The following is a 17,430-nucleotide window of genomic DNA, read 5'->3' as shown; positions in this document are numbered from 1 at the left end:
TATGCCCGTCTACATGCCCTCATTGTTTGGCAAAGATTAACAGTACGTTTTGTCTTTAGCACATTTCACATTGCTACATATTGTTATAGTTTAATTCCCTGAAACATCTAATACTATATGTTTTATTAATTAAACAAAATTTATTTGAATGCAGCAAAAACAGCAGAATCGTTTTGAAATTCAGATGTCTCCAATTTTCAGATTTCAAGAAGATGAATCAGTTCATTTGAATCTCTTACTGTTTAAATGATAAATGGACTGATTTATTCTACATTTAAGAGCTTTCTATCTAACTTTCACACGCCGATGAATGTACTGGGAGGAAATCGGGGTTCATTATCTTGCCCAAGTATACTTTGGCATGCATCAGCAGGCATCGAACCGCCAACCTTCCGATTAGTAGATGTATAGGTTGCAACAACAATACAATATTGTTGTGACTGAATTGTTTTGCCTGTATAAGACTAGATTGTTTTAATACCAATCTAGTGATCGATTTCTTTTTCTACATTAAGAGAACAACAAGGAAATTCATCAGCACTTGGGCCCACCTTATGAACGCCTCTGTCTGCACGTGCTCAGAACACAGGGTCTCGTCCCTGAACATGTGGAAACTAGGACGCTTTACAGCACCTTCCAACCCAACCTCTCTCAGGTTAGACATCTCATACTGTACCTGTTTCTGGCTGCAATGACTCAGGCTCAGTTATTTTTGTAAAATGTATATATTGCATTGGTTTAGGGACAAGTTCAGATGTGGGTGGATGTTTTCCCCAAAAGCTTAGGCCTCCCCGGGCCTCCCTTTGACATCACACCACGCAAACCAAAGAAGTAAGTGCTGTGTTTCTCTTCAGTACTTCATCGCTGCGGATGTCACTGAGAGCTAACAATGACTGTGTTCAAATATTCAGGTATTTCCTGCGCGCTGTCATCTGGAACACCACAGATGTGACTCTGGATGAGACCAGTATCACTGGAGAGCGCATGAGCGACATCTATGTGAAAGGGTGTGCTAATTCTGCATTAATGCACTTGTTTGTCCAAATCTATTGTCGTTTACTTTTTCAAAAATCTTCCTTTAGGAGGTAGCATCACTTTGTGTTAGAGGGTTACTGTGGTCACAGGCCAATGATTATTCATGCCTGTTGTATATGTGCCAGCTGGATGCCAGGAATGGAGGAGGACAAGCAGAAGACTGATGTCCACTACAGGTCTCTGGATGGCGATGGTAACTTTAACTGGCGATTGGTCTTCGGGTTTGATTACCTGCCAGCTGAACAACTTTGCCTCGTATCCAAGAAGGTGAGGCTTGTTGCTAGTTGGTTTATTATACTGTAGATCAAAGATTATTTTAATACCATTAAAAACAAACAAACACAGGTATTGTTGCAATTAAGTTAAAGCATGTTTGAATATCTTCTTCTTTTTTTTTTTACAACAGGAACACTTTTGGAATCTTGATAAAACAGAGTTCCGGATTCCTCCCAAACTGATTGTTCAGATTTGGGATAATGACAAATTCTCACTGGATGATTACCTAGGTAAGAAACTTTCAAGTCCAACCTGTGTGTCTATGCCTAGCCTTTAGAAAACCTGAGTACAATGTGCTGTGATCCCAGGTACTGTGGAGCTGGATTTGCGTAACCTGGTTGCTCCGGCAAAGACCCCAGAGAAATGCTCTCTGGATATGATGGATAATGTGGAAATAGGTCCACCCAAGACAGAGCAGAACAAGTCTCTGTTTGCTCAGCAGTCAGTCAGAGGCTGGTGGCCTTGCTCTATTGAACAAGATGGGAAGAAGGTCCTGGGTGTAAGTATGAATAGAAACTTCAGTTTTCATTTGATAAGATGGAACCACAAGACATTTGGAAATGTAGAGTTAAAATACAATATTCCCAAAGTGCCATGAAGAGAAAAGATTAAGAGCTTTGGACAACAACATTATACTTCTACTTTATTTTCTATTCCTAAATTGGAAATGTGTTACTTGCAGAAGATTATCAGATAAATTGGCCTTAATTTAGTTGAAGTATTCCAAAAATGTCGCAGGTCCTTGTTGTCTTGTCATAATGTTGCTTGTGTTGGGTTTTCAGGGCAAAGTGGAGATGACACTGGAGATTGTGAGTGAAGTGGATGCAGACGAGCGACCTGCAGGAAAAGGACGGGATGAACCCAACATGAATCCAAAACTGGACCCTCCAAAGTAAGAGCCTGCTTTACAAGATTGGCTGGGCTGGATGTTGAAAGGTATACAGGCTATGATGTCTACTAAATACATTTTCTGTCAACTACTAGTCGCCCAGAAACATCCTTCTTCTGGTTCACCAACCCATGTAAGACCATGAAGTTCATTGTGTGGAGAAGGTTCAAGTGGGTCTTTATTGGACTTATCATCCTCATCATACTGGTCCTCTTCATCGCCATCCTGTTGTATTCTTTACCGGTAAGGACAGACAAAAGCGAACGCACTGGATAACAAAGTTTTCTCATATTCTAAAATTGTTCAGCCTTATCATCTTTGTACTTCTAGGAAACTTGTCAATGTGTGATTGATTGTTCTTTCTTGCATTTTACAGAACTACATCTCAATGAAGATCGTGAAACCCTTAAGTTAGCAATAAGGACCACCAGGAGCAACGAACTCCACACAGATACTGCCAGATTATCTCAACTTGTGCCTTTTTTAACTTTAGTTTTTTTAACAAATGGGAAGGGGAGCTTGCACATTTGCACTATTTCAACATACGAACACATTTTCTACACCACTGAACTGTGACAATATAGTCCATTAAAGTGTAGTTTGCAAAGGGTTTTGGTGAGGACACTGTATGGAAAAGGTGTTTTTCCCATTAGCCCAGTTTAGGTGATATTTAGGGATTACTTTTATTAAACTGAATATTCCTTTTTATTAAAATGTTTCCATATTTGTGGACATTGTATATAAATGGGATCACAATTAATAGCTCAAAGTTTCCTTAAAGTGTATTTATTACTTGTCTGCTCCATTAGACAAAATTGTAATGTGGAAATTTCCATCTTTCTCATCTCCCAATGGAGACCTGATCCTTAGGGCATAGTGTGTTTTGGGTTTTGAAAGCCACAGAGATGCTATGTTTTGAGAAAATGTGTCTTAGATGTTCTGATACTCCTCACACTTGAGGACTCACTACAGGTTTTGCTAAGGCAGCAGTTGTCCTTTTTTCCCCTCCTGGATCACCTGGAGCATTCTTTAGGTACCTTCCAAGCTTTGACAATTGTCCAGCTGGAAGTCACTTGAACAAGTGATGAAACGTTTCTCCCACTGAAAATGCTACAACCAGAAAGACAGAAACAACTTTCTGAGATTTCCTACCTGGATAATTGAAGACGGGTTCGAAAAATAAATCGTTCAAAAATTTGGATTTTGACTGACTAAAGCCAGTACTTTACATTTAATATTGAAATATGTACAGCACATGTTGTACAGAAGTCGACTTATATACATTTTCACAAATGGTCACTTTCTCATGATCATTTTCTATGTGTGAGCCAACACATCATTTAGTGCTTACCACAGATTATGGATGTTTAAAGCAGCCATGTAAGCTAACCTTAATGTTTCCCTTTTGGAAGCATAAAACATTTCTTTCTAATGAAAATTCATTCTTCCTGTGAGTTGCGTTGATTGCAGCGCTGCTTCAGTAAAGCCTCCACCTCTCCTCTCCGTGCCAGGCTGTTGGCTTTGCCTTGGAATCGCCCGTTCTTCCCTGCTCCCTTCCCTTGGAGCAATTCTAACACTCTGGAAAGTAAACACACAGATACAGTGCCAACCTACATAAACATTTTAACAGTAGAAGCTACATAAACATGAAAACTCTTACTGTGGTCCCATCTCAGTGACTAGTTCACTGGGTCCAGCCAGCAGAAACAAACCAGGTCCCTTTTCCTCTCCAACAGTCAGGAAAACCAGTGTTTCCTATAACCAGAACAGGGGGTTGAAAATAAATATACTGACGAGGTAATACCTAGCAGTAAAGCAGTCAAATTATGATCTTACCTCAGTGTTTATTTCATTGGCGATGATATTCATAAACTCATTGTCTCCCTCTTTTCTACAAGAAGAACAAGAACACCGTTTTGTTATTGACATACTCACCTTGATGCCAAAACGTCACTGGGTTGTAAAGAATGGATCATTTCTGAGGGTTTTTTTTTAAAAAAATGGTTAAAATGGTTAACTGGTTAGTGCAGTGTGCAATGATATCTCTAAGCAGAACCTCTTACTTGTGAAAGGTGAAGAAGCTGTCTTTGTGAGGATCATTCTTAAAGCTCTGAGCAATGAGAACCGCCATATCACGAAGCAGGCACAGGTTAGTCTGCCAAAGACAGTTTTGTAGTAGTTGAGGAGCCTTATATGCAATATCTTGAGCTGAAGCATATTTACCCCTGTCAAAAAATCTAATTCTACTATTATTAATTTATTTTTTTATTTTTACCAAATCTGTCAAACACTAATCTAGAAAGAAAATGTTCTTACTTTCTGTAGCAGCTTAACAGACTTCTGCAACTTGTCGACTGCCTCAACGTGCTCATCTGGTCCCGTTCTGATGAAAAATGACCAAAAGGAGTTTTCACTTCAAATTTCTGAATGATTCAAAGTTAAATTTTGACTATTCAGATTTAGAACTTACTTTAGAAGTGACACCAGTGAACGCTCTGTGTTGTAGCTTTTCTCTGCATACTTTAGTACCCTTTTTCCTGCCAGGAAAATTAGGTTGGTTTTGTTTTTCTTTCCTTTCTCAGTTCCCAGCAGCTTTATTACCTTGAATTTGAATACAAAGAAATTAGATACACAACGGTTAATGTCACAAACACTAAATATAATTGTGAAAATGTCAATATTGTACCTGTAAGTGACCGAGGTTGGAGACGTGGGTTCCACAGCACATGTTGGCATCTATGCCCTCTATATCAATGATCCGAATGGGTCCTGCGTGGTCCTCTGGCAGCCCTCGACTTCTCACCTGATTTGTACAAATACAAATTATGTAATACACTCAACACAGGTCAACAGGCCTCTTTTTACAACCAGTAAGTACAATATCTGTACCTTCTCCACAGCTGGGTCATCTATAGAGAGAAGCTGAACCATGACCGGAATGTGAGCTCTGATCTTCTCATTTACACATTCTTCCAGTTCCTGAAGCTGGCCAGGTTTCACACAGGGAGTGTCCAGCTCAATGGTGCTTCTTTGACGACCCAGTTCCCTGATAAAAACCCAGAAAATCTGTAACCCTACAAGGCTTAGTGGCTACAGGAAAAATAACATATGCAGTGCTTAAGTACCAGGATGTGGTCTTGTATCCAAACATTGTTTCTGCCAGAGCTGTAATCAAATGCTGACCTAAGAGTCAAGAAGAAAACAATCATTGCTTAGGCAACAGGTAAAACAAAATGTGTGATGGTGTTTTTTTCCTATATGTGTGGTGATTATTACCCGAGTGTTGCTGCATATGATCAAATCTCCTCTCCCAGTCTACCTTCACGTGAACCTCCTGACCCACCTCCAGAGGTGAGGCCACAAAATGCAGGGCGTCTGGTCCCTGCCTCGTCACTCTCAAAACTGGGACATCTCCAAGGAATCCATGGTCATCTGGCTGCAGGAGGACAACGTAAAAAACATGCAAATTTTGCAAGTGACATTGTACAGTCTTGCATTTGCATAAACATTTGCAATGAAAGCACATTTGATGTACACACTTAAATAAAGGAGTAAGAGCTTGAAAGAAAAAGAAAATGAGGACGCTTACCTGGCCACCTCCCTCGGGAAACAAGATGGTATCTTGTAGCTTGATGTGGAATCCTTTAATAGTTTCTTTCTTTCCATTTACTTCTTGTTTTAGTTCCGCTGGGCAGCAGGAGACTACAGACGTAACAAACTGGAAGGGCACCAGAGAAATAACGATAATAATCGTGTCATATAAAATTTACAACCAGAAACATTACATGTTTCTTAAAGGACTGCAGTTGTTTAAGTGTGTGCAAGATTTAAGTCTCATGCAAGACTTTATAAAGGCAAATACAAAGACTGAAGACTTAAAAAAGGAGACAGTGTCCTAAATTCCCTAAATGCAAAGCATTTCAGGTGATTTATTACATTTAAGCGGAGTTTTAAAGGAGAAAGTTAATATGATCTGAAATATAGAGTGTGGAAATTACACAATTACAACCTCTAACAAAGTTAAGCTGAATAAATCTAAGGTTATGTAAGATAAAAGTGCGGTTAGCTCGTAGACTATATATAAAACAGTTATAAACAAGCTTCCAGCCCTTGCTCTGGTTACAAAGGTAGCTAGCAGGTGCATCAGTTAGCAGGCATGCTAATCACTTCTGCACCGAACTGCTGATAAACTTACGGGAGGTCTTTTCGCATGCTTTTAAAAGCTTCGTACCTCTTTCATATAGCAGTCTCGCTGACATTGAAAGGCCATTTTGTCCTGTTTTTGAAAGGAAAACTGCGCCAGCCGGTAGCACGAGCACGGGGAGGTGAAGCCTACAGCTGTCAGCGGACGCCAACGGGTACCATCATAGTCCAAACTTAATGAGTTCGACTTTCACTTCATATTCTTTTTTTTAAATTAACCGTGAAAGATTAAATAAGCCACTATTAGTTAATCATCTTTTAAATGCACTTTTTTACAGGGGAAAGAGAAAAACTCAGGATATGAAATCGAATAAACTACAACCTAAATTGTAAAATGTAAATAAAACCAGAATGCAATGATTTCCAAATCTGATACAGCCATAAATTATTCTCAGTAGAACGCAGACAACATACCAAACGTTTAAAGTGATGAAATGTACCGATTTAAGAAAAAAAATTGGGTAATTTCAAACTAGACATCATTTTAAAAAGGTTTAGACGATGGCAACAAAATGCTGGAAAAGTAGTGTTTTCAAAAGAATTTTTTTTTTTAAACTAGTTATGTTAACCGGCAACAGGTCACTAACATGACTAGGTATAAAAAGTGAGGCTGTGTTTTTAGTGCATAATTACAAGTGTATCAAAAACTAAATTTGGGCTACTGATTGAGGCTTTTAAACTTACTCCAACGTTACTGCCATCTTCTGGAGTTACCGACAAAATCATGTTCTATATCCCCCAGTTCACTCAGCCAGTGTTAGTACCTCAAGCAATATAATGCAATTATGTGTTTAATAAAACTTGCTTTTATTACCAATCACATGCCGGTGCACAGTGAACAATTACAGAGCAATAAATAATCTCACATATAATATCATCATACATTTAAAAACAGCATTTTGGACAATAGCACATTCATTTTTAGCATATAATACAGCTTTCAGTAAACAAAGTGTTGTCCTCAGTATCTTGAGCTATACATTTACAGCAGGCTTCACCAGAGATTATGAAGTATCAGTCAGACTGTTGGGAGAAAAAAAATGGATGAATGGTTAGTCTCCACAATCAAATGATCAATATAAGCTAAAGATTTTCAGTCTGCATTAATTGTAGAATACTTAAATATAGACTATTGCACAAGTAATTCCCAGTTTTACATTGTGCACTCCTCACTTGAGAACACTTCACTTACATCACTAAGATCCCCCATATCTGGAGCTTCTCCTTTGTCACTGTTAGCCATCTCTCGGATCATCTGTAAAAGGCATTTAAACAAAAAATAATGGAAGGTATTGCATATTACATGCACTGGGATCAGAAGCAATATTGGAATTTAACTGATCTTATTACTGAGAACACTGAATTCACTCACATCCACATAATGGTCATATTCCTCCTTTCCCTCATCTTCTTCGTGCTCCCAGTCCCTCCAGTTATCAAAGTCAACTGAAATCCAACTGGCCTGTGGAATGAAGACATAACAACACCATTTTAGGTATTATTTACTAAAAGTAAAGTTGAGAGGATTACAGAACATCCTACTTAGTTAGTTGTAATATCCTCTGGCACTCTATTAATAGCTTTAGATAAATACTTATATAAAGCTTTGCTTATATAATGCATTTTTATGAGACGGAAAAAGTGAGACTTTTTCAACTTAAGGTTTGGGATTTTGAAGTGTACTACTCAACTGGTAAATGAATAGTGAGGAAGTATCATTGGTAAAGAATTCTTCAGCCTCATAAAAAAAGTATTTACATGAGCCAAGCTATTTTTATGAACCTGAGTAAATACCAGATGAGAAGAATAGAATACCTTGATACTGATCGGTTTAAGGGCACAGACACAAACACTCGTGCTTACCTTAGCTGGATCTTTCTGAAGACGAGGCCAAGCACAATCAGGTTTCATCTTCCTTAGCAAGACATTGATGGTGCGGTCATAGACCCTTTCTCTGGAGTCCTTTAAAGTGATGACAAGATAAAGGAGCGTTTAACAGCCTGCTTTATGTACATTGAAGAATACAGAATATAATGCGGATGCTTACGTGGATCTGGACTTTGTCATAGAAGTGCAGCTCGTTGTAGTACACATCATCTGTTTCGTTTTTGCAGCTGTTGTAGAGAGGCAATGGGGTTGTCAAAGAAACCATTTTAGAGATTTTCTACACTGAATCACATGTGACCGGCACAGACTTAAAGAGAGGGAATGTCTTTAAAAACTCACCACAGAATCAGTTTGTCTGGCTGGATATCAACTTGGACATCTTTAGGTTTCTGAACCATGAAGTTGATGGTGACGTATTTCTTCCTGTCAAACCACAGCGCATGTGCTGGCTTGCTGTTAAAACACCAAGAAACTGCTGATGAATCACACCTGAAACCTTTTCACAATGAAAGATTTATAAAAAAATAATACTTTATTGCTCAGTGAGTTTGGCAGCACTCACCTCTCCTCTGGTCTGACAATTTTAGGTTTGTTCATTCTTGTTGTTATTGTTGTTTTTAAATAAATGAGAAGTAGCTTTACAATTCCTTTTCACCAAGAGAAAGCTAACTCACACGTGTCCGGCTGAGTTAGTAGTGTGCTCTGATGCAGCGGCCAGGCACTGGAAGCTATATATAGACCTTCTGGTATCAGCTGCTGGGAGACTTGCCTGCCACGGCCCCTTCCCTGCCCTTTATAGCCTGACTGTGGAACACTCGGGAAAACAGAAGCATTTTCTGGGTTCTTACAGTGGTTCAGCCACCTTTAATTGGCTGTTTAAGAGGGTGGAGGTGGGGGCAGGGAGAATCCGAACAGAAAATTACCTAATGGGACCCACTTCAACACTTAGGAGTTGTTGACCAACATTGCCTGAGGGGATGCAATGAAACTTTAATAATTTTGGACAAAATCTGGTCACATTGATAATTTTAAGACTAATTTTGCTGAATTTATTAATCATTTACTAACACAAAATTAAATGAATAATCAAGTAAATTTCATTTGCCAGTATTCCTTTAAATTTAATGCTTAGTTATGCAACAAAATTAAATTACTTAAAATCTGTATTTTGGCCATAAATGTTTTTTTAAGAGATATAATAAAGATAAAATACTTTATTTTCCGAAAGTTAAAACATTCCTGTGGTAGAGCAGCCAGAACATCCATTGCATATATATATATAAAAAATGTAAATAAAGTAGAATATTTCAAGTATGTATCAAATACACAATAACTTAATAGGCAAAAAAAAGGCACAAAAGATTGGGCAATTTAAATAGGAAAATACAGTCGATTGAAATAACAGGGCTCAAAAAGTAAACATGTTGATAAAATACAATATAATGATATGACCAAATCGAAGTTAACCAAACAAAAGTTGAACCTCTCAAAATGGTCAGGTACAAGGACTGGACTGAAAATGTCCCAGAGAAAGCCTTGGGACAAGAGCACTTTTTCAAAAGTAGCAAGAAAGATTGGTTTCTTGGGAGTCAAATATAAAAAAAGAGACAAAAAAAGACATGATACTACTACGACAGTGCATTTCAAATGTACGGAGCCCCACAAGGGACATTGGAGAAAAAAAATTGAGATTTACTTTTGCAAGATCTCGCAAAAATTCATCCTTATTTTTTTTCCTCTAATGTCCCTTGCGGGGCTCTGTACAAATGAACCCCCACCCACCCGACTTGCAGCCGCCGCCCCCTGCTGGTCTAGTGGCAACCGGAAATTCATTCTTCGCTCTGTCTGAGCGAGGAATGCAGCTCGAGCTACTAAACGCTGTGTATATATAAACTAATAAAGTAAAAAAAATATATATATATTTTTAAACTTAACGTTTACATTTGCTGCTTTAGACCATCGTGAAGTAGTAGCCATCAAGAAGAACATGCCTCGTAGAAGACCGGTAAGAGTACATGTAGGTCGCACAAGAGGGTAACGTTAGCTAAGTTAGCGCTAATGGTTAACCAGAAGGTTCCACCATATTCCATTCAATAATCTGACAGTGTAGCGCGCTAAAACACGGCATTAGCATCAGCTTATAAATCTGCACAAAATAATTTAAACATACTGACTTTAACTACATTGTCACATTCAGCTTGTGTCGGTATTGTTCGAGCTCATTAAACCCCCAGTGTACAGTTAAAAGCAGCTAAAAAGAAGCTAAAACTTTTACCTCACGTTTGGTGAAATGTAACGGCGCTGTGCGGTTTATGTGTATGTAGGCTTTCCCCTAAGACTAAAAAAAGATCAGTCCTGCTTAAACAGCTCTGTTTGTGAATACAGTGTTGTGCCACATTGGCTGGGAAAAAAACCAAAACAAAAAAACCAAGAGCAAAGCTAACCGTTATCGCTAAGCTAACAACAATAACAGTTGACGTGCTAAGCAGACTGGTTACTTTGTCGTGGTAATTACTACACCCGTGACAGTATTTGGCCAGTTTTTTAATAGTAGCTTGGCGGAATATATTGCTTTGGTATTAGTAAGGCGCAAACGGTGTTAAGACGTGTTTATCCTGATAATAATAATTAAAAAGCTAATGGCGAGCTATCATTTGATTGTAGCCAGTCAGAAAACTAAAAGAAAAATGTCCACAAACAACACTTTTACAGTGTTACTTCAGATACGCTTTTGATTTGGTGGATTTATGACTCAACAATGAATAGATATGATGTGAATGCCGAATTAACTGCTGTGCCTTCGCCAGAACAACTCTTGTCTTTTTGGCTTGTGGACACCATCAGCGTTATCCATGCGTGTTTTTTGGCACCTTTATTTGACATTATTTTGTAAAAGGTACCTTTCATTTACGGTTTGTTTCCCTGACAGAGACACATGGCTGGGAGTGGTTCAGATGGAACTGAAGACTCTGACTCCTCTGCTGAAAGAGAACAGACCAATAGCTCAGAAAGTGAAGGGACTGTGCCCAAGAGACAGCGCCTCACCAGAGCCTCTACTCGCCTTAGCCAAAGCTCTCAAGGTTGGCAACATAGCCTATACATATGCATACATGTGTATATATCCATATACTTTGACAGTGATTTCAAGATTAGTTTTATTTTATTTTCCCTTAGATACTCAGGACTTAAAGCGAGCTGCGGATCACGATGAATCTCCACCACTGACGCCCACTGGAAATGCACCCTCCTCTGAATCAGAGTTGGACATCTCCAGTCCCAATGCCTCACATGATGAGAGCCAGGCCAAGGACCAAGCCAACAGAGATTCGGATAAAGATCTCTCCCACCGACCTAAACGCCGCCGCTGTCACGAAACCTATAATTTCAACATGAAATGTCCAACCCCGGGGTGCAATTCCCTTGGTAAAATATATTTCTTTTTTTGCCAGACGTCAAAAGTATTATTAAAAAGAACATGTGAAATATGGCATATCAGCAAACATCATGCTTAATTTTCTCTTATTTCTCAGGTCACCTCACAGGAAAGCATGAACGTCATTTTGCTGTATCAGGCTGTCCTCTTTACCACAATCTTTCTGCTGATGAATGCAAGGTGAGTCTTATAAAACATCTTTGATATTTCTATCTTTTAGTTACTTTCTGATGTAACACCTAAGTTGGTTGTTCAGAATACTTCACAATATTATGTGATATTATTTTATCTATACAGTTCTTAACCTGAAACACTGGCAGCAGCTGGACTGTACAACTTTTTTTGGCACATAACTGATACTGCAAACGTTGAGTGTACTAACAGACATTTTCAGCTGTAGTACAAGTACATAATGTCTTTTGCTATCAATTAAAACAGCCACAAGTAACACACTTCATCATTTAAAGAGGGATGTTCCCAGCAAATGTTATTAGTGTTGTAGGTTGAAGTGGCTGGTATGAGTATTTGGCTCCCTGAGCCGTATCAGAGAGAAATGAGAGACCAAGCAGAGAGTTTAATCCATGCTTTATTTATTTATTTGTCAGGTAAAAGCCATTAGCCGCGAGAAACAAGAGGAGGAGGTAAAGGCGCAGGAGGACAGCAACTCGCGCCATGCAACTCGTCACCAGGTAGGTCTGCTTTAGAAATGAGAGCGTCACGTTGAATTTTACACTTTGTTTAATTATCTGTTTATTATTTTAACTGGTGTCAGTAATTTGTCATACCAGGAAAGTGAATTGGTTATTTATCCTTATTCACAGACACCAACACCGAAACAGATTCGATACAAGGAGCAAGTGGCTGAGATAAGGAAGGGTCGAAACTCTGGCCTGCAGAAGGAGCAGAAAGAAAAGCATGTGGTACATCACTAGTACTGTTGTTTTGCTATTTTTAGGTTATTCCACCTTATAGCTGGCATGTTACTTCATTTCCTGCTTGGATTTTCTTGTGGCCCACAGGAGCATCGGCAAACGCATGGCAACACCAGAGAGCCTCTACTGGAGAACATCACCAGTGAATATGACCTGGAGCTGTTCAGGAAAGCACAGGCCCGAGCATCTGAAGACCTGGTAATGACGGGGTTTCACATCTCCATAAGTGTTAAACTTGCTTTGTAGCATTTTAGAACAAGATAAAAGGAAAACGAGTGGGGAATTCATCTGTAGCGGACATTCCCTCTATAAATGAAGCTAGAACTGATGCCTTTCATTGTTCCAGTTACATTGTTTTTCTTTTAAAACCGAGTTGTCACTATTTTGTTTTATTTATTTATTTATTTTTTAAACTGTCAGTATGTTAGCATTCCAGTTTTTTGATAACCTCATCACACACATTGGACATTAATGTTTCCCATCTTCATGCCTGCAGGAAAAGCTGCGTATCCAGGGTCAGATCACCGAGGGCAGTAACATGATCAAGACCATCTTGTTTGGCCGCTACGAGCTGGACACCTGGTACCACTCGCCCTATCCTGAGGAGTATGCGCGTCTGGGTCGTCTGTACGTCTGTGAATTCTGCCTCAAATACATGAAGAGCCAGACCATCCTCAGGCGACACATGGTGAGAGAGACTGTAATCCCAAGTCATTGGAGTCCTGCTACCCTTAGAAATGATTTTTATGAAAACATTCTAAACATTCATTTTTTTTAAAGTTCAGTTTTGGCAAACAGCCGTTGCTCTCATTATATTATATATTTTTACGGCACAGTGGCCTTTAAATAAGAATAATATGTCTTTATGAACTCACTGCTTTGGAAGTACTATATATTATGTGTCTTTTCAGGCCAAATGTGTGTGGAAGCATCCTCCAGGAGATGAGGTGTACAGAAAGGGCTCTATATCTGTTTTTGAAGTCGATGGCAAAAAGAATAAGGTAAGAGTCTTACTTAATGGACACTGACATTTTTTTTCCTTTTTAAATTTTAATCAAATAAATAAGTAATTTTTAAAGTAATCAAGTGCCATATCATCCCCAGATCTACTGTCAGAACTTGTGTTTACTTGCCAAGCTTTTTCTGGACCACAAAACACTTTACTATGACGTGGAGCCTTTTCTCTTCTATGTCATGACTGAAGCTGACAACACTGGCTGCCATTTAGTAGGCTATTTTTCAAAGGTAAAGAAGAACAAGGTTATCATTTTTACCAACACAATGATTGAATTTATTTTCCAGAACAGAAATGTCTAAAAAGTGTTTTTTCCTTCTATTTATTTCTTTAAGGAGAAAAATTCCTTCCTGAACTACAATGTATCCTGTATCCTGACAATGCCACAGTACATGAGACAAGGCTTTGGAAAGATGCTCATTGACTTTAGTATGTATATATGTTAATTTGTTCTACTCTCAATGTAATCATTAAATTGCATTTTAGCCTTTTTGCATAATGAAATACAGATATTCTTTCTTCCTTCTGAAAGTGTTCATTCTGACTGTCCTGTGCTTTATTTAGGTTATCTGTTGTCTAAAGTTGAGGAGAAGGTGGGCTCGCCAGAGAGACCTCTCTCTGATCTGGGCCTCATCAGTTACAGGAGTTACTGGAAGGAGGTATTACTCAGATACATGTACAACTTTCAAGGCAAGGAGATCTCCATCAAAGGTAATTGAAAGCACAAACCCTATAATTTGGCAGCTTAAATTATATGTTTACAGAAAAAGCTGAAAGTGGCTCTGTACTTTGTTACCAGTTACCAATTACCAGTTTAAAATAATCTTAATTTTAGCTTATATTGGCCTTGGTGAAGTCCCAAAGTCCATCTTCTGTCTAGTAACAAGCCAGTTTAGCTTCTTTCCCTCTTAGCTTACCTCTTAAGCTATGTTTTTTCTGTTTGGCTGTCCCTTGCAAATAGAAGATTTGCGCAGCAGCAGGTGGGTGGGAGTGCTGCGCTCAAAGAAATTCCTTCTCACTGACAGTCAAGAGCAGGAAAAAATGCCTAAAACAAAGTGTGTAGAGAAGTCTGAACACTTTTGATAGATAAAAGGAAGAGCATAATTAATCTGCTTTAAAGTGTGATGATGGAAAAGACATATTTCAGCACAAGAATATTCATGCATTTAATAAACTAGACAAATACATACAATGAATATTTGTTTTTATGTTTGGGTGCTGCACAGAGATCAGTCAGGAAACTGCTGTCAACCCGGTGGACATTGTGAGCACCCTGCAGTCTCTTCAGATGCTGAAGTATTGGAAGGGAAAGCACTTGGTACTGAAGCGTCAGGTAAGCTGGCTCCTCTTTGTTTTATTTGCGCTTAAAATTTGCTTCCGAAAGAACATGCGGTCAATAAATACAGCACATTCGTGATTATATTTATTGAAATAATTGCTTTTGTATCAAGTTATTTGGGTTACTGAGATCATTTACCTGTCTATTTTTAATATTTTGATTAATTTTGGAAGTAAAGTTTTACGTTAATGCTGCTTTCCATTTCTATCTTACTGGAAAAATTAGATGTGATAACATAGCTTGTTACCCTGTTTCTCATCCCAGGACCTGATTGATGAGTGGAAAGCAAAGGAGATCAAGCGAGGCAATAGCAACAAAACCATCGACCCAAGCTCGCTAAAATGGACCCCTCCCAAAGGGACATAAACACTGAGAACCTCAGGCTACTGAAAACACTCGCCTCTAGCCTCACCAGCCACAAGTAGCCTAGACCTATGAACTGTCAATAAAGATCAGTGTTTTTTTCTTTCATCCCTTTGACCCTGTTTATTTCTTCTTGTCTGTAATGTGAATTTTTTAAACACCTTTTTATATTTTACTGTCATTTCTAGCCTAACCAGCATACGTTCCAAGTCAAATGCTTTTGTCAACATTGTGAAACATGAGTGTAGAGGATTTGCTTTAAAACTGCCTTTGTGTGCTGAATGTTAAATGATGAAAGGTCCGGTGTGATGGATAACATTAATGTTAGATTAGAATAGCTACATTTGAGTGCATTTAGAGGTTATTTTTATTTACTATGAGAAATGTGCTTTTTGACAATGGTGGTTATTCTTTTTGAGCGTTAATACGGTAACTGTTAGCATGAATCGAAACATGAAATTGAGCAGGGTGTACTTTTAATGAGTATGATTTATGGTAACACGCCTTTGGTTGGTATAAAATTGTATAGATCTTCGTCATAATGTCTTTTTTTTTTTTTCTAATTCCATCAATACAGGATTCTGATCCATTCCTTTGCTGAACCTGCCAATGATGAAGGGAAAAAGGAGATTTTTAATTTGCTGAGGATATAAAATAAAAATGTAACACCACTATATGAATGCACATAGAAACAAAACACCCTCAGGTTTTTATACTGGTACAATCGTACCTTGCTTGTATGGGTTCTCTGAAACATGGATCGCAGTGGTTTTTGCAGAACGATTTACTTTGGGTAGAGATTCTGTAATAAACAGGAAACGTTTGACTGGGATGGTTTTCGGCTTGTACTTTGAATCATAGCTGTGTAATGTGTATTAGCACTTTGATATTTTTAATATCAATAAAGCTGCCTTGATATTTTGAAATATCTACAATTTACATGCGGTCTGTTGATGTTTTTATGCTTACCACCACTGGAAATGCTTCTGCCCATCAGGCCCACAAACATTTCTCCTTTATTTCCTGTAAGAATAAGAAACATGCATTGATGCTGTGATTAAATATTAGATTCCAATTACTGGAACTACTGGTTTTCAAAAACTTTAGTATGACAAGAGTTCTACTTCAGTAAGATCAGGCTACTCACGTCTTTTTACTTGGTAGGGTTTTTTTGCATCTGTGAAGAGAGAAATCTATTGTCATGCAACAGGCTTTAATACTTATTATGAGACATAAAAATGGTCATAAGCACAAAAATGAGGCATTATGTTATGCATGGATAAGTTTCAAGCTTACCTGAGCGTTTCCCCATGAGTCCGTAGAATCGAAGAGCTTTAGATCTTTTTATTACACTGGACATTGGGCTGGTCAGGCTTGTCTGCAGTGATTCATCCTGCAAGAAACATTTCACTGATATTTTACTTCAAGTAAACCAGTTTTTATATTTAAAAAGTATATCTACATAAGAGTCTACAAGCAAAGGCATTGTTAATGCAATGGTCGTCTAACATTTTGAGTTTTCTTTCCATGTGTGTCTTCTTTCAGATTAGTAAAAAAAAAAGAAATACAGATTAATTTACAAAAATGTTAAAAATACATACACACCATTATCATATGTGTTACTTACACATCTTTGCCTCTTGTAAAAAAACAAAAACAAATGCAGAAGTTTACAACACACAGCTTTCATACGTTTTTAAAAGTATATTTTTTTCTTGTAAATAAGCAAGAAATCTCAACCTAACCATCATCTAAAATTTTATCCTCTTCACCTAAACCCGAAAGAATAAGTGAATGAACTCAATGCTTTGATATTTAAATTTGTCCATCGATCAACCCATCATAAAAACAATAGTGCTTCTCACCTTCCACTCTTTCAGAAGTCCTCTCTGCTCTTCTGCACTGCACGAGAATCTCTGATAAGTTTGCACCAAAGCACAAAAAGTCACAACAACCAGCTGGATCTTCCAGTTATCCATTTCTAGCTCAAAGAGAAAAGCTCTGCTTCTACTTCTTTTTAATCAAATATTTTTTATCCCCGCAAAAGCTAATAATACA

At 38.1% G+C, this 17,430-nt stretch overlaps 4 protein-coding genes across 10 annotated transcripts in view; 2 read left to right on the top strand and 2 right to left on the bottom strand.

Moving 5' to 3' along the window:
• Positions 1-3,401, top strand: part of LOC116320118 (myoferlin-like) — a 25,454-nt gene extending 22,053 nt beyond the window's left edge. For all 4 annotated transcript variants that reach the window (XM_031739637.2, XM_039616119.1, XM_039616122.1 and 1 more), the window contains 9 exons: positions 516-655; positions 743-831; positions 912-1,007; positions 1,161-1,302; positions 1,442-1,541; positions 1,620-1,810; positions 2,094-2,203; positions 2,296-2,443; positions 2,577-3,401. In XM_031739637.2, coding sequence (XP_031595497.1) covers positions 516-655; positions 743-831; positions 912-1,007; positions 1,161-1,302; positions 1,442-1,541; positions 1,620-1,810; positions 2,094-2,203; positions 2,296-2,443; positions 2,577-2,615 — 1,055 coding nt within the window. In that variant the 3' untranslated portion in view covers positions 2,616-3,401. The remainder of the gene's footprint in view (positions 1-515; positions 656-742; positions 832-911; positions 1,008-1,160; positions 1,303-1,441; positions 1,542-1,619; positions 1,811-2,093; positions 2,204-2,295; positions 2,444-2,576) is intronic.
• LOC116320117 (alanyl-tRNA editing protein Aarsd1) lies at positions 3,396-10,782 on the bottom strand. 4 transcript variants are annotated; one of them, XM_031739635.2, is made up of 17 exons: positions 8,853-9,001; positions 8,630-8,743; positions 8,451-8,517; positions 8,267-8,365; positions 7,776-7,865; positions 7,596-7,658; positions 5,790-5,918; positions 5,477-5,636; positions 5,326-5,383; positions 5,090-5,246; positions 4,887-5,003; positions 4,671-4,801; positions 4,517-4,583; positions 4,264-4,355; positions 4,037-4,091; positions 3,861-3,955; positions 3,396-3,778 (listed from the first exon to the last, which is right to left on the bottom strand). In XM_031739635.2, the coding sequence occupies exons 1-17, from the start codon at positions 8,885-8,887 to the stop codon at positions 3,640-3,642; spliced, it is 1,668 nt and encodes a 555-aa protein (XP_031595495.1). In that variant the 5' UTR covers positions 8,888-9,001; the 3' UTR covers positions 3,396-3,639. The 4 variants fall into 4 exon arrangements, with proteins under 4 accessions (XP_031595495.1, XP_031595493.1, XP_039472075.1 ...); XM_031739633.2 differs by lacking the exons at positions 7,596-7,658; positions 7,776-7,865; positions 8,267-8,365; ... (1 more) ...; positions 8,630-8,743; positions 8,853-9,001 and adding an exon at positions 6,432-6,561; XM_039616141.1 differs by lacking the exons at positions 3,396-3,778; positions 3,861-3,955; positions 4,037-4,091; ... (6 more) ...; positions 5,477-5,636; positions 5,790-5,918 and adding exons at positions 7,067-7,426; positions 10,566-10,782 and having other exon boundaries at positions 8,853-8,888.
• Positions 10,115-16,311, top strand: kat7b (K(lysine) acetyltransferase 7b). The gene is made up of 14 exons (XM_031739632.2): positions 10,115-10,295; positions 11,220-11,370; positions 11,465-11,713; positions 11,821-11,903; positions 12,329-12,412; positions 12,545-12,643; positions 12,743-12,853; positions 13,152-13,343; positions 13,567-13,656; positions 13,760-13,900; positions 14,006-14,099; positions 14,235-14,381; positions 14,897-15,003; positions 15,274-16,311. The coding sequence occupies exons 1-14, from the start codon at positions 10,278-10,280 to the stop codon at positions 15,373-15,375; spliced, it is 1,668 nt and encodes a 555-aa protein (XP_031595492.1). The 5' UTR covers positions 10,115-10,277; the 3' UTR covers positions 15,376-16,311.
• On the bottom strand, positions 16,250-17,430 carry LOC120441386. The gene is made up of 4 exons (XM_039616145.1): positions 17,238-17,430; positions 16,669-16,765; positions 16,520-16,549; positions 16,250-16,395 (listed from the first exon to the last, which is right to left on the bottom strand). Exons 1-4 carry the CDS (start codon positions 17,349-17,351, stop codon positions 16,271-16,273), a joined length of 366 nt encoding a protein of 121 aa, XP_039472079.1. The 5' UTR covers positions 17,352-17,430; the 3' UTR covers positions 16,250-16,270.

The sequence above is a fragment of the Oreochromis aureus genome, linkage group 8 (assembly GCF_013358895.1).
Source record: "Oreochromis aureus strain Israel breed Guangdong linkage group 8, ZZ_aureus, whole genome shotgun sequence".
NCBI lineage: Eukaryota > Metazoa > Chordata > Actinopteri > Cichliformes > Cichlidae > Oreochromis > Oreochromis aureus.
The sequence above is the reverse complement of the archived record's forward strand: the minus strand, read 5'-3'. Positions and strand labels throughout refer to the sequence as shown.